The following is a 14289-nucleotide window of genomic DNA, read 5'->3' as shown; positions in this document are numbered from 1 at the left end:
CGAAGGCGAGGATTCTTGATACAAAGAGCGGAGATCGCGACGATTGTTACTAAGTATAGTTTAGACTTGCCATGCCCACTTAAGTACTATATTCAGCCACTTAAGAGCGAGTGACCCATTGAATAGGACCAAAACGGCAAATTTGGTCGGAATTCACAATACTGTGAAGCAAATTGTGAATGCAAGTGTTTCTCAGTGTGAAACACGTCTTTGTACTGCACATGTTTGACTGTTTGAAAAACACGGATCAGTTTTTTGATGTTATTTCAATTGTACGGCCAGAAATAAAATATCAGAAAATCAAAAAGGATACATTCAATCTACAGACAGTACGTAATTTTCCAGTCATTGGATTTTATCTTTGCCACTTGCCGCAAATAGGTTTGCTTCGACGCGAGTGCTGGTCAACATCAATAATGGCCGGGACGCCGACGCCACAGAGTCCAATTCGTGCGTCTGCAATGGGTCATTCGCCACGGATCAGCAGCAGCAATGACGTACCCAGCTCAGTGCAGCGCCACAACGGCTTCGAGCGACCGTTCTCGCGCGACCAAGTGATCTCGTGGATCGGGCACGCGCTCTCGGCGCTGTGTTTCTTTATCGGAGCGGCCGGTATTTTTCTCTGCACGGGCGATGGTGGCGTCGAGGAAGAACACACCAGCACCACTGTCACCACTCTGGTAGGCTGCTGGTATATTAGGTAGAACTGCGACGTATCATTGACAGTTGTGCCTGCTAAATTGCAGACGCTCGTGACTATCGCACTTCACGTACTGAACTCGATGATCCTCGTGACGGCTTGGAGATCCTGCGAGACCATTGACCCTGCTGAGTCAGTAGAAGACTCTCTGCCCAATGGCTGGTGTGGCGTGAGACTCACTGGTCCGCGATGGGAGAAAACTCGGTACTGCGCACTGTGCCGGAAGCCAGTGCCTGGACTCGACCACCATTGCACATGGCTACAGACGTGCATCGGCAAGAACAACTACGCCCAGTTCTTCACAGTAGCCTGTACAGGCACAATGCAATTCGTACTGCAGGTGGCGTATGCAGTGTTAGGTCTGATGTGGCTGCTCTACCACCCGCTAGATGACGCAGGAGGGTTTGGCTATGTGGTGGAAGGCTCCTTGATCGTGTGCTTGGTGATCTCCGTGCCGTGCATGTTCATGTACTTCGTACTCGTTGGTTTCCACGTCTGGCTCATGATACTGGGTTACGGCACGTACGAGTGGATGCTACGTCGTCGCAAAGATCAACGAGCCAAGTTGGAGGCCAAGAAAAAGAAGAAAAGTGGCGACAATGACGAGACGAGCTCCACAAGCACAGGAGATTCCGTGTCCTTAGAAAGCAGCCACACAGTCGTCAAGGTGGGCGATGTCAATCTCGAAGAACGGGACCGAGAGCTCACCGTGCTGTAATCCACGATTAAAAATGTACCAATAGTTAAGCCCAGCAAGTAGGAAGCAGAGACTGGCACCCTCTTCAGCAGTATATAAAAGAGCAGCAAAGAGCGCTCCTCCTCTCTATTGCGTGTTGCTTACTGCTGCTGCTGCTGCTTGACTTGGGCCACAGCCTGCTCGATACGCGAGCTGATGTTGGGCAGCAGACTCACGTGCGAGTCCACGCAGCGGCCAACACACGTATCCATGTCTTTCTGGGCGCGAGCAATCTGCTTCTCACTGGGGTTGCCACCGGCAGGAAATGAGTCCTGCGCCTTATCCTGACAGTCTTGCACGCAACGCTGGATGCGGTTCTGGAAGGTTTGCATCTCCTGCTGCATGAACTGGTTCAGCTGCTGCGTTGGCATCTGGCAGCGCTCCACGGCCGCTGCGAGCTGCTCCGATGACCAGCTCTTGTTCTCGAACACCTTGGCCGCACACAGATAGCCATCGCGCTGCAGACCGCGAAGGAGCGTGCGGTCCAGGCGGTCCACCATCCTGTCCACCGCATCCTGTAGTTTGGTGTCGGCCATTGTTGCTGCTGGTCTATCGACTGGGCGGAGCGTGTGATGTGCGTCACAGTTATCCAAGGGGCCAAACTTTCGAAATATTATTTTAATTGCATTTTTACTTATAATACTTTATTGTAATTATTAGTTTGAAGCTTTGTAAATACTTTTTTAGCTAAATACTTTGAAGTACATGAATCGAAATTTATGCTAGCGGTTCAGTTGCATAATTGTTTTTATAAAAGTCCAAATTAGAAACGAACATGTATTGTGTGGACCATGTTACTTTAGGTTAACAGCCTTCACACTGCAAAACCGCTTCGAGCATGGAGTCGGCCGCGTCATCACCGACAGAGCTGCAGCTAGGACCGCTGTACGGGCGCTACCGCCACTGGCGGTCTCCCCCGCCGCCACCATCTGATGCACCGATGGAAGACGCTTCCAACCAACTTTCTGCTCCCGCTCCCTGTGCGCTAGTCGTGCAGTTCGAGGCGACAGCCCTAGAAGATCTGCGTGTGGGCTTCGCACCCTCTCTTGAGGTCTCTAACGAGAGCTCTGAGGACGATGAAAGGCACAAGAAGCCTCACATCGACTGGAAGTACGAGGTGGCTGTCGGAACGAGTGGAAACACGGAGCTGGTGTGGCGGAAATCGGCCTCGGGGCGCACCAAGGAGGTGGATCTGGCCCGAGTCTTCACAGGCCGCACTTGCTCGACCCAGGATTTTGTGGCGTATTGGGTTGTGGTGGATGTCAAGAGTGGAGCGTTGTCCTTTGGCGTGGGCGCTCAGGTAGGCGAGGACGTGCTCTCAACGGTGCAGGACCCGGAGTTTGTCCATGTAACGCAGACAGCCTTCACGTCGTGGGACTCTCCGGTGTCTATTCGAGGCATTCAAGTCCACGGAGTCTACGAGGGTCAGACTGAGGTACTTGCAGCTGCTAATATAGCAGCATTCCCTCCACCAAGGCCAATGGTGCGCGCTGATCCATTAGGCAAGGAGGACTTACTGACGTCCGAACAACGCCAACAGTATGAGGCCGAGTATGCAGCTTCCAAACGTCGTGCCGAGAGATTCGGAGCACCATTTGCACCGCCCGACATCAAAAAGTTCCTGGATCCTAGAGAAGTGAGGAAGCTCCAGCGTTCCGGCGCCATTGTGCCTGGCTTCTCGACAGGTATCGACATTACGAGTCAGGAGGAGCAGAGCAAGCGCGAACAACGAATGAAGCGCTTCGATACCCCGCAATTTGCTGTGGAGTACACAGCTGAGACTGCTAAAGCGTTAGAGCAGGGAATGACGCAGGAAGAATGGGCTGAGAAGCAGCGAGACCAGGAGAAGCTGCGTGCTCGTGCGCAGAAGTTCGGACTCTCGGCTGAAGAAGACCATTCGAATGTGGTCCCGACGGGCATTAAAGCAGCCTCTGCTAAAGTACGCCGCGAAAGATACGACGTCAAGGCTCCAGTGGTGGAGGGGCAGTCGGTGCTGTTTCGTGACGATGCATTGCACATGTACTCGCTAGACGAGAAGTTTCAGCAAGTCCGGACTAGTGACGTGATGGATTACTTCGTTGGTTACGGCCCCGCTTACGTGGAATGGTTCAACGACAGCTCGTGTACCATTGTGTTCCAGGACAACTTCACTGCTGCTAGAGCGCTCATTGCCTTGAGTCAGGAGATCCCACCGCAGACTTTGAAGCAGAAGAAGGAGAAGACTGAAGATGCCTCCGCGCTGGTAGAAGATGTCGATATGGCTGATGCAGAGGCGTCTGCTGACGACGCTGCGATGGCAATGGAAGTTGAAGAGGAAGTGGAAGTCCCTGATGTTGAGTTCAACCGCTCGCAGTGGCATCTGGGTAACCCTATTGGCAGTCAGACGCAGCCTCGCGACAAGAAGTGGCGTGTGTTGCTGCGTAAGGCCACAGACGATGACTTTCCTCCTGAAAAACTCCCTAAGAAGGGCACGTATCACTCTCGTGACAGCCAGCGTCATGACTCGCGTGGCAGTCGTCGTCGCAATGACCGAGAGTATGGATCGTCGTCTCGACGACGTGGTGGAGACTCAAGAGCTCATCCTTACGGTGAGTTCCGCGAGGACCGACGTGGGGAGGAACCGTCCGGCCGTCGTCGTCGCAATAAGAACGATGATCGCGACACTGGTAAACCGTCAAAGCGTATTCGTGTGAATGCCGACGGCTCCATCAACATTGTGCGCGATGAACAAGCTGCTTCCAGTGAAGCAGCGAGTGCGAGTAAACCTGCCAGTGTCCCTAAGTCCGAACCAGCTCCGGCTGTCGAGTAAACTCGTTCAGCCCGCTGCCTGCATAAACACGTCACGAACTCCAAGCCAACTGCAGCCGGATCACAGCTATAACTTACCGCTTAATTTGTTATCATGCGCATGTTAAAACTCTGGCTGAAACTTGGCACTAATCGCTTCTCGACAGTATGGACATTCCCCAAACACAGTATGGAAGGATTGACGTGACGTGGGTAGTGCACGAAGCCAGTCAAATAGACATTTGGCATGGAATGGCCGATTGCACTTGGTGTTCTCACACAGACGATCTGGAATGCGAGAGCCTTGTTCTTCAACGGCCTTCCGTTGCATCGGGTTCTTCGCTTCTTCCTCATTGCCCTCCTCAACCTCCAGGCGATACGAGTAGCAAATCCCGCACTCGATGGCAAACTCTTCCGCCTTCGTCGTCTTTGGAGACGGCAGTGTGAGCTCCAGCACGTCTTCTAAGTTCTTGTGTAGTGGTCTTAATTCATCCCACCTACTCGATGCGTTGTTGCCCCAGCGTTCACGTAGCACTCCGACACTTGCCTGGTTTCCAAAGAAGTTCAACTCAGTCAACACAGCCGTCGGATGTGCCGGGTCCACTTCCAACTGCACTGAGGCATGTCGTTCCAGCGCCAACCTCCTTCGCCCTGTAGCTCTCGTCCCATGGCGCGGCTCCAACACACACGTCGCTGCACCAAGTGCATCCAACACGTCCCAGAATTTCTGAAACCTGTCCAAGAAACTCTCAAACTGCTTCAACACTTCATCCAACACCGTGTGGTTCTCCTGTGGCGGCCACTCCAGATCAAAAGCCTCGGGGGCGTCTACCAGACACTCCGGTTTCGCTGCAAAGCCGGCAGCCTCATACTCCAAGGGCAAAAGCACCCGAACCGCATGGATACGTTCCGCCGTGTCCTTTGTCTCTAGCTCCAGTGAGCGCAAGTCGTCGCTGAGTTGACGGAGGCGATTCCAACCCACGACGTCCAATTCCTCTAATAATCTTGCGTAATATTTAGCACTTGGCAATGCAACCTGATCACCAGTCTGTGTCCTGCAGCAGATGGCTACCAGCTCCTCTAACTCCGTTGCGAAACCCGCGAGAGACGACGCCTGCGCCAGTCTCAGCTTCAGCGTAGCTCTGTGCGGTTGCAGCCGAGTTGCCAGCGCGCGCTCCACGTCTAATTGAGCTGCATCCAATACAGTTCGGCCCGTCCGTGCATCATAGTCCACATTGGACACTCGGACAGCGAATTCGTCGCCATCCACGCTCACGTAGCCGCGGTACACGGAGTGTGCTGCGTCCTCAGGAACAAAGTGCATGGCAATTGTGAAAGCTCTCTTCAAGTGTAAGAAACAAAGAAACAGTTACAGAGATCGCCGTGTGATTGGCTGTGCTCTTAGAGCTACTCAAATACATTTCTAAAATGTAGCGATTTGATCTAATTCGCTATCCAATATCACCCGCACGTTTCTAGTTTTTATCACCCGCACGTTTCTAAAGTCTCACCACCAGGCAACGATGCTGTCGTCTTTAGCACGTCCTGCTGTGCGCTGTGCACTGCGACCCCGTCGTGTACTTAATGGCCACAACTCTGTTCTTCTACGCGGCTTCGCGTCCGCAGACAAGTGGGGCGTCACCAACGACCGCATCACCGCTCGGGTCGTCAATATCGTGGAGGACGGTGGCGGCATGCGCACGGATGTCCCCACTCGCCAAGCCATCCAGGAGGCACGAAGCCAAGGCGTAGACCTCGTGCAGGTGTCACCCGTGGGCAAACTTCCTGCGGTCTGCAGACTTTTTGACTCTAAGAAGCGGTTCTTTGAACTCAAGAAAGCCAACAAGAAGGCCTCAAAGCAGCAGAAGCCCAAGCCTGACAAAGAGGTCGTTGTTGGAGCCAAGATCGCCGTGAGTTTTTTTTTTCAAGTGAAATTTTGCTTTGTTTTTGTGGGATATGTAGTATTCACGATATTACTTTGTTGCTGTTAAAAACTATTGCCAGCCAAATGATTTGAACATGAAGGTAGAGCAGCTGAAGCGGTTCCTGAACAAGGGTCACAAAGTCAAGTTGACGATCAAGTTCGCGCACGCGTATCATCTGAAGACTCAGTGCTTGGAGCAGCTAGGCAACATTGGAGACCGTATTGACGCCGAGACGGGCGTGCCTGTCGGTCAACCTAGGGAACAGTTTGGCGGGGTGTACATGTACTACTCGCCAGCCAATTAGAAGAGCAGTCTTTGTTTCAAGGGAGCTCAACGCCGATGAAGAGCCTTTGAGCTGAGTGGACAGCATCTATTTGATGACTACTGTATAGCCTCCCTATTATCTGTCACCACGCCTATTGTTGCCAGGGTGTGTCATGCCGGCATGGTGTAGGATACCACTACGCGCGAATATAAATGCAAACGTAAGCCCCCAAGGTTGATAAATGTCTGAAATACTACGTCGCTGTGTCGTGAATAAATCTAAGGCTAGGTGCACAGGCATTTACAGAGTCGATGAAACAGCCTTAGTGATTGACTTCATCGCCTGAGGCTTCGTCTGACTTTGTCAATTTCTTGAGTTTCCTCGCGCTAAGAGGAATCGTGCAGGTCGAGGCTCGAAGATGATGCGGTAGTACTATGGAAAAGTGCGTACTACACGTACTTGAAGTAGTATTATACTAAGTCATACCAAGCAATTGCTCAATAGGCATTTTGGAGTAACTAGTATACCGTATACCGCTAGCTTGGTACTCGAAGCAACCGAACACGAAGAAAAGTTTGATGTTGAATCCAGCAATGCGAATCAATGTAACGTTAGTGCCCTGGAGAAAATCTAACTCTTCAAAGGCCAGCTTATACGAAGGCATGATCATCATGTAGTTAATGAGCTGCGTTCCCATATTACCGGCACTGCTTCATTAGGCATCGACCAACACGACTAAGTCAGTGAAACGGGGTCAGCTATCTAGACGTTGATTACTCGCGCAAGCTTCTGGATGCGGTTAAGCAGCAAATCTCCCTTCTTGATGGCGTCCTGGTACTGCGCGTTCTTAGCGTCTGGGCGGTTGGTCTCAATCACACCAGCCACCTTGTCGATTTTGGCGTTCAATCGGCCGGCAGCGATGAATCGTGCAAGTTCCGTGTCCAGGAACTCGACGCTCACACCGAACGCAGCAGCCATGGAGGCGATAGTCACACTGCGATAGGCCTCGAGGAATTGGGCGTAGGCGAGAACGCGCAGTTCACGGTACAGGAAGCGTGAGTGAGTGGACAGGTACTTGTCTCGCAAGATATAAGGCTGGATGTCCACCATGGCCGTGAAGAATTTCTTGTAGTCGCAGTCGTACAGACCGTTCAGAAAGTCTGTTAGACACGGGATTTCGTTGATAACCGCAAGGATCTCAGGCGAGTCCACAATCTTCTTCTTCAGGTCCACACGACTCATGCTGAGTACGCACGTGATGACGCAGTAGAAGACCATCGTGTTGTACGGCATGAGCTCTGTGGCCGTGAACGTAGCCACAGACTCCTGGAACAGAGTGGACGCCTTCTTAAAGTCGCGAGCCATCAGCAAGTAGCAGCCTTCATACACTTTCAGTCGGTTGCGACGGTCCCAGTCTCCACCTTCGTCAATGAGTCTACAACAGCAATTATTCAAAACAAAATATCAGCACCCTCACCAACAAACATCACAATAAGCACCTTCACGTACGCTGCGGCCTTCTTGATGTACGTCTCGACCAGTTCCAGATCGGAGAAGAAGAGTCCAATGCGGATGACGTGCAGCGCCACGAGGATCTTCTGGTTGATGGACTGGGGCTTCTCTCCGGCCACCTTAAAGGCCTCAAGTGCCTTCTCCTTGTCTCCGATACGCGAATACATCCTCGCCTTGGCCAGCATAGCCTCCAGCACCTCAATATCTCCCAAATTCTGCTCAGCATCGGCTAGTCGCTCGTCCAGAGCTGCAAGCTCTGTCGCGTTCTTATTGCTCATCTCAGCCTCAAGCACTGAGTCCACAGGCCATTTGAACTCGTTGTACACGATATGGTAAAACGGGGCCATGTCGTTTTGCTTCACGAGCTCCAGCACCTGAGTCTGCGCGGCGGCTGCGGCCTCGGGAGTCAGGGTGGACGCTGAAGAGTGCTTGTGCTGCAGTAGGAAGTGCAGCTGCGAGAGCTTCATGTTAGGCAAAGTGCTGAGGTCATCCTCGATTTCCTCCGAGATGTTGCCCACGCTGGCTTGCTTCTTGAGCGCTGGGACTGTGGACTTCTTGGCGTCGTCGGCTGCCATGATGGAGCTTCTTGGATATTGAGATCTATTCAGGGGGAAAGCATCGTGTGCACCACATCAGACATGCCTGCGGGTTAAACGAAGTACTTTTTCAAGCCATCAATTTACATCGACACTTTTGGTTTTTATCGCAGTGTTTTCAATTTTAGCGGTACTTCTGTAATCAAGAGGGGTATATACTGGAGAACTCGCTTTTATAAATTTAAAGTGGTTTACGTGAGCGGGTTATAGGCAACTTGCACTTCCTATCGCACCAGCTCACACGTTTACTACTTGTAAAGTGCGCTAGCAAATTAAACGTTTATTGAAGACAGTGACAGTACGTGTACATGTACAATATTGCACACATCTGTAACCGCACGCGAACCAGTCAAGATGCCAGAAAAAAAAACTTCATGCAGCTACCGTACTTGGTCTCGTCGCCATCGAAGACGCCATCGTACTCGTCACGTGCCCTCCTGTACCAAGACTAGTCCTTTTAAAGAGGGAAACTACAATTTTAACGCTTTGAGTGACATTGATCGTCGCTTTAACTACCGGTTCTGGAAAGCTGACCTAGTACGCCTGCACAAGGGTCTAAAGCTCGAGGAATACTACAAATGCCAAGTCGCGTTCGGGCTGGTGAAGTCGAGGAGCTGTGTATCATGTTGCGTCGACGAGCGTATCCAGGTCGGTACGATGATCTCGCCGCCATGTTTGGCAGGTCGTCTACCGCGCTCTGCCTCATTTTTTAGTTTAAGGTGGGCCTCATGTACGCTAAGTACGCCCGACTGCTTGCGCTCGAGTGCGGCATTTTAAGTACCTCTCGATTCGAGGTTTACGTGGAGGTTATATCCGCATGGGGGAGCCCGATTAAGAGATGCATCGGATTTATAGACGGCATCGTCCGTGCTGTAGCTCGTCCTGCTCGTGACCAGCGGCAGTGCTGCGGACACAAACGCAAGTACGCACTGTAGTACCAGGAGAAATGGCTCGGGATGGCATCTTTATCGATTTTTACGCTCCCGTAGCAGGCCGCCGCCACTGTATCTACCTGCTACGCGGAAGTCGCGTCCTGTAGCGCCTCCAGACTGCACATTCGAAGGCCTACGGTTTATATGGGGACCCTGCATACCCAAATAGGCGGAATTTACATCCTGGCGCGGAGCGCACGTACTTGATGCTTGCGAAGCGCTGGTACTGGACCAAGAGGCTGAAATCAATCCAAAGCTACATTGGTGAATGTAAGTCATGTAGACGCAACCCGCGGCTGACAAAGCCTCTGGGACTGCTAGAACATCTGCGAGTTTCGGAAGAGCGATGGAGATCGACCTCGATGGACTTTAGCATCGACTTGCCAAGAACAAAGCAAGAAGTGGACATCATTTGCGTCGTTGTTGACCGACTGATGAAGCGTTGCCATTTCGTGCCGACTATGAAGAAGGTAGACGCCGTTCCCGTCTCTTCATCGACTACGTATTGAAGCGTCACGGTATGGTCACTAGCGTTTTATCCGATCGCGACAAGAAGTTCGCTTCCAAGTTTTGGCAACACGTCTTCAAGTCCATCGGGATAACACTCAACCTGACAGTAGCACATAGAGCCTAAGACGATGGTCAGACGGAACGGATGGACCGAAGCCTGGATCCGTAAGTGCGGTGCTATGTTGGACCTGTCCAAGACGACTGGGATATCCATCTCGCGAGTGCTAACTTTGATGTGAGCTCTTCTGTCAACAGCAGTATCAAAATGGCACCTTTCGAAGCTGATCTTGATACCACTTAACCCTGTTTCAACTTGCAGCGGGAAATCGTGGTAAGGTCCCCACTAGTCGACGCGGGGCTGAGTTTCACGAGCGCCAAGCAGCTCTTCTTCGACGGTGTTATAAAGCACTTGTGGAAGCGCAGAGCAGAATGAGCGACGTGCACGACCGCCCCGAGAGAAGCAAATCCGTGATGCTGGCAACCGCGTGTACCTGAGCACTAAGCACTTGGGTCCCGAGCATACCAGATTACCGAATTTGCGTGAGTCCATACACGGTGTTGAAGAGTATCCACCACCACGCATACGAGCTCAGCATCCAAGCCGGTAACCGGCTCCATCTAAGCTTCAACACAGGATCTTTAGCGGCCCCATGATGTTGTTTTTGCCGACAGAGCCGCTGGATAACTCGTTCAGCGGCTACTCGGCAAGTGCACTACAAACGACAAATGAAATTTATTGTGGAGTGGTTGGAGTACCGAATCTCATTGCAGTCTTTGAGGCATCCAGAAGGAAGAAGCTATTGAGGCGGTGAGCAGCACAACCAAGAAAAATAAGGGGGGGGGCAATAGCCTACAAGTATTCCCGTACTCCATTTCCTGCAGTTTCTGTAGTTTCTTCTTCTCACGACGCACTTTCCATCGATTCGGCCGTTTGCTGGCGGCAACGATACCCTGGATTCAACCTCTTCAAGCCCATCGATTTGACTTTTTCGAGATACTCCACGTTGAACAACGGTTCTGGACTAGCAGCTCAAATCCATCCCGGTACCAACAATTAACGCCTTGCCCCCTTCGCGAGGACAACGACACAATGTCCAACAAGGCCGTCACCAATACCCGTCCTGTACACTCCTTCACGCAGGGTTTGGAAGGGCGTCTAAAAGTGCTCCACATCCGTGTAAGAAGTTTTGAGAGGACTCTGGAAAAAACCATCGTAGTCCAAGGAAAAATTGTGGAACTGAAGGAAGCGGAAGAAGCCTATAACTTCAGCACGAGAAACATAACCAGCTGTACTAGGGTTATCGAGATCAAAGGCGTTCCAGATATCAGTAGCCGTCGGTGCGAGATCACGTTCACCAAGATGAAAGAGGGCAACACGAACGGCATCCATGAAACAGCCACTGGCAGGAGAAGCCGTGTCACGGCTCGCAAATGTTTCTTGTGAACAAAATCGTGCGCAAATCATCTCTTCATTGAATTTCTTGGCTCATGCGACGCGCGAACTTCCGGTCGAGGTGTCCTCCCAAACCCAGATCAACTGCAGAGACTTGATTTGCCATTCCACGAGAAAGCAGCGATGTGGAGCGTCACCTCGGACATCATGCAGCTGCTCAAGGTTTACTTCGACCGAGTAACCCCAATGAGCGTTTGGATCAATGGTTATCACGATGATTGGCTGGGTGCTTCTTCAGCGCAGGAGGCTGTGAATGCGGATGCCAATCGCCAGAGTCGACACCACGTCTGAGCCGACTGCGTGGTATAACAGGACTAGTCTACTCGTCAATGTTCACATCACCGAGACCGCAAGCAAACAGTGGCGGCGACGGTGGACGCGTCACTGGCGGAGGCACCGACTCATCCAGCTCTGAAGTCGAAACCGCGAGATCCGGTGCATCATCCGATACGTTGTGGATCGCAGCGAACTGTAGATCTATCTAGTGGCTCAAAAACGATTCCCCAGACACATCTGACGCTACCTAAGCGTAATCCAAAGGAGATGATGACGGCAGCGATTGACAGTGGCAACGGGTAGCCCAACCAGGAGCCAGAAGAGTGAAAAGCCGCAGGAGAACCAAAAGGCGACAAAGAGGATGGCAGTGGTAGCGACTGCAGTGATGACAGTGGCGCTGTGGGCGACGGTGCAGCCGACGGACCAGTCAGAGCTGATCCCGATGCTGGTGCGGTCGTCGCTGCGCACGCCATGCGCGCATTGGTCGCGCAGAGCCTGCTGTCGCACGAAGCTCCATGGAAAGTGTGAAAGAAACATCAGACTCGCTTGTTAAAGTCATGTTGACCGCCTCTGGTTAGAACCCACTCAGCTCCGATGAAGCCTGACACAAAGGCGATGATAACAGCGGTTCAAGCGAGTTCCGGTAGAGACGGCTGACTTCGCCGTCGCTGTGTTTTTTTTTTTCGGGAATGGAGGCTGCGAAAAGACGGTGGTTGCCAGAGGGATGGTGGTGTATCTGATTGGTTGTTATTATCGACCTATAGGGACGAGCGGTTAGTATTACTACGAATGAGTAAAATATAGTTATGAATATATCTGCAAATGCAGGGCAGTTGTAAAAGCTTCTATACGTCTGAAGTGCGGGGCGACACTTTTCGTTTTGGCACGCTCTTCCCCAAGTTTCCTTGTGTCGGATGCAGCAACAGTCTGCAACAGCATTCAGCAATATAAAAGTATAACACGGAGCAATAAGATATCCTAATTCGGGATTAGTGCTAGCGTGATTCGGCGTTCTTCCCGCAGTAAATAAAAGCTGGTTGTGTGCAATAGTCAGCTTGCTGCTCGATTTTGAGGGATTGCTTTCCCTCAAATTCCGTGGAAGTCTGGATGTACTGCCGTGTAAAAAGGGATTTGTATGGCAACTGTTCAGTAGGAAAATCTTGCTTATCTGAAAAAGGAGGGACCTCCTGTCTCTCAAAAATGATACCAGGGCGTTTTGCCACACAAATTTCGCAGACGGAGTATTTTTCAATCAATTTGGCCTATATTTATAATTTAGGATCGTGCTCGATCTGGACAATGTACGCATTTCTATGGAAGCCCCAAATCAAAACGATGGGGGAATATAGATGCGCGCGGCGCAAACTAGCGTCATCTGACTGTATACGACGGCAACACAGCGCGGTGCGTCGGACGCCTTCCAGGACGACGCCTGTGATTGAAGACCAATCGACGGCAGAAGCGACAAGCGGAGAATTGCTGGACAGGCGAGGGCAGAGGGTCGTATTGTGTGGTAGCACCGTCACCACAGAAAAAGCAGTTTCGTCTTGTAAGGTACTTCTCCGGCCCACTTCAAAATGACGATTTCAGTTTTGGGCAAAAAACTCTTTAACAAGAGCTAGCTGGTAGACACATGGCACACCACGTCATAGCCCAAAGTACGACGCACAGGAACATATTTTTTAGGTTGTAAGAATGGTAAATATGCGCGTGCACGCTGCGATCAAAACCGCCGCGTTTGGAAAGGCATTAGGTTTTTTGTCGCAATTCAGGAAAAAATTAGCGATATTACACCATACTTTTAAAGCGGCTAAACCGGGCAATTAACAACAGCTGGACGAAGTTTCAGACGCAGGGGCTTACTGGAAGCACCGCGAATTAGATGTGTTTGGGGCGAGGTTTATTCGGAAAGTCGAGAGCATTTGTGTAAACCAACTATTTATATTGACCAATCAGTGATGGCCAAAAAAATATAATGATAATTACGAGCAACAAAAGGTTCAATTAACTTCAAATTTACGCATACAGCTGACTATATCCTTTCGTAACCGCATCGGTGTCGACTACAACCGACATTGGCATTCGCGCATTACGTCCAATATGTTTACTAACGCGCGGAAGCTTGAAATCGTTGCCCCCACCACTAATCATAATAGACTCCATCACTTTCTGCAAAGTGATAAAACACTTGTCAAGGGTTTGCCACCTGAGCTCGTCGAAAGCTTCCTCAACCGCCGTAATAAGGCTGTCAGAGTCGTAGGCAGATTTTCGATACTGTAGAGCTTGAATAGACGAGAAGTATCCCAAATCAAGTACATTTAGGTCGGGTGACCGAGGCGGCTGGCAGCGCATCTTTATCTTCCATCCATCAACCATTCCAGCATGTTCTAGTTGAGCATCACCTTCTAAAACATGAGGCCCTGCATTGTCCTGCTGGACGACCACGGTCGAGCCTCTGCGAACTAAGAACAAAAAATAATAATTGAGTTACAGCAATAAAAAATAACACTTGAAAAAAATACCTGGCAGCTTGGATCGAATTGCTGGAAATACTTTTTCGACAAGTAGTTCGCGGTAAAGAGCTCGTGTCATAGACA

At 51.0% G+C, this 14289-nt stretch overlaps 6 protein-coding genes across 6 annotated transcripts; 3 read left to right on the top strand and 3 right to left on the bottom strand.

The window, feature by feature from the left end:
- Nucleotides 1–492: 492 nt before the first annotated feature.
- On the top strand, nt 493–1418 carry PITG_07892 (uncharacterized protein; the record flags this gene model as incomplete). The annotated part of the gene is made up of 3 exons (XM_002904060.1): nt 493–538; nt 607–680; nt 747–1418. 3 exons carry the CDS (start codon nt 493–495, stop codon nt 1416–1418), a joined length of 792 nt encoding a protein of 263 aa, XP_002904106.1.
- A 67-nt stretch (nt 1419–1485) lies between these two features.
- On the bottom strand, nt 1486–1972 carry PITG_07891 (uncharacterized protein; the record flags this gene model as incomplete). Its single annotated transcript, XM_002904059.1, has 1 exon — nt 1486–1972. One exon carries the CDS (start codon nt 1970–1972, stop codon nt 1538–1540), a length of 435 nt encoding a protein of 144 aa, XP_002904105.1.
- A 300-nt stretch (nt 1973–2272) lies between these two features.
- PITG_07890 (uncharacterized protein) lies at nt 2273–4317 on the top strand (the record flags this gene model as incomplete). The annotated part of the gene is made up of 1 exon (XM_002904058.1): nt 2273–4317. The coding sequence occupies one exon, from the start codon at nt 2275–2277 to the stop codon at nt 4243–4245; it is 1971 nt and encodes a 656-aa protein (XP_002904104.1).
- Nucleotides 4318–4347: 30 nt separating this feature from the next.
- Nucleotides 4348–5547, bottom strand: PITG_07889 (uncharacterized protein; the record flags this gene model as incomplete). The annotated part of the gene is made up of 1 exon (XM_002904057.1): nt 4348–5547. The coding sequence occupies one exon, from the start codon at nt 5545–5547 to the stop codon at nt 4348–4350; it is 1200 nt and encodes a 399-aa protein (XP_002904103.1).
- A 197-nt stretch (nt 5548–5744) lies between these two features.
- On the top strand, nt 5745–6643 carry PITG_07888 (uncharacterized protein; the record flags this gene model as incomplete). The annotated part of the gene is made up of 2 exons (XM_002904056.1): nt 5745–6133; nt 6228–6643. The coding sequence occupies 2 exons, from the start codon at nt 5918–5920 to the stop codon at nt 6450–6452; spliced, it is 441 nt and encodes a 146-aa protein (XP_002904102.1).
- Nucleotides 6644–7082: 439 nt separating this feature from the next.
- On the bottom strand, nt 7083–8512 carry PITG_07887 (26S proteasome non-ATPase regulatory subunit 6; the record flags this gene model as incomplete). The annotated part of the gene is made up of 2 exons (XM_002904055.1): nt 7083–7848; nt 7923–8512. The coding sequence occupies 2 exons, from the start codon at nt 8498–8500 to the stop codon at nt 7176–7178; spliced, it is 1251 nt and encodes a 416-aa protein (XP_002904101.1).
- Between the last annotated feature and the right edge of the window lie 5777 nt (nt 8513–14289).

The sequence above is a fragment of the Phytophthora infestans genome, genomic scaffold (assembly GCF_000142945.1).
Source record: "Phytophthora infestans T30-4 supercont1.12 genomic scaffold, whole genome shotgun sequence".
In the NCBI taxonomy this organism is placed as follows: Eukaryota; Oomycota; class Peronosporomycetes; order Peronosporales; family Peronosporaceae; genus Phytophthora; species Phytophthora infestans.
The sequence above is the reverse complement of the archived record's forward strand: the minus strand, read 5'-3'. Positions and strand labels throughout refer to the sequence as shown.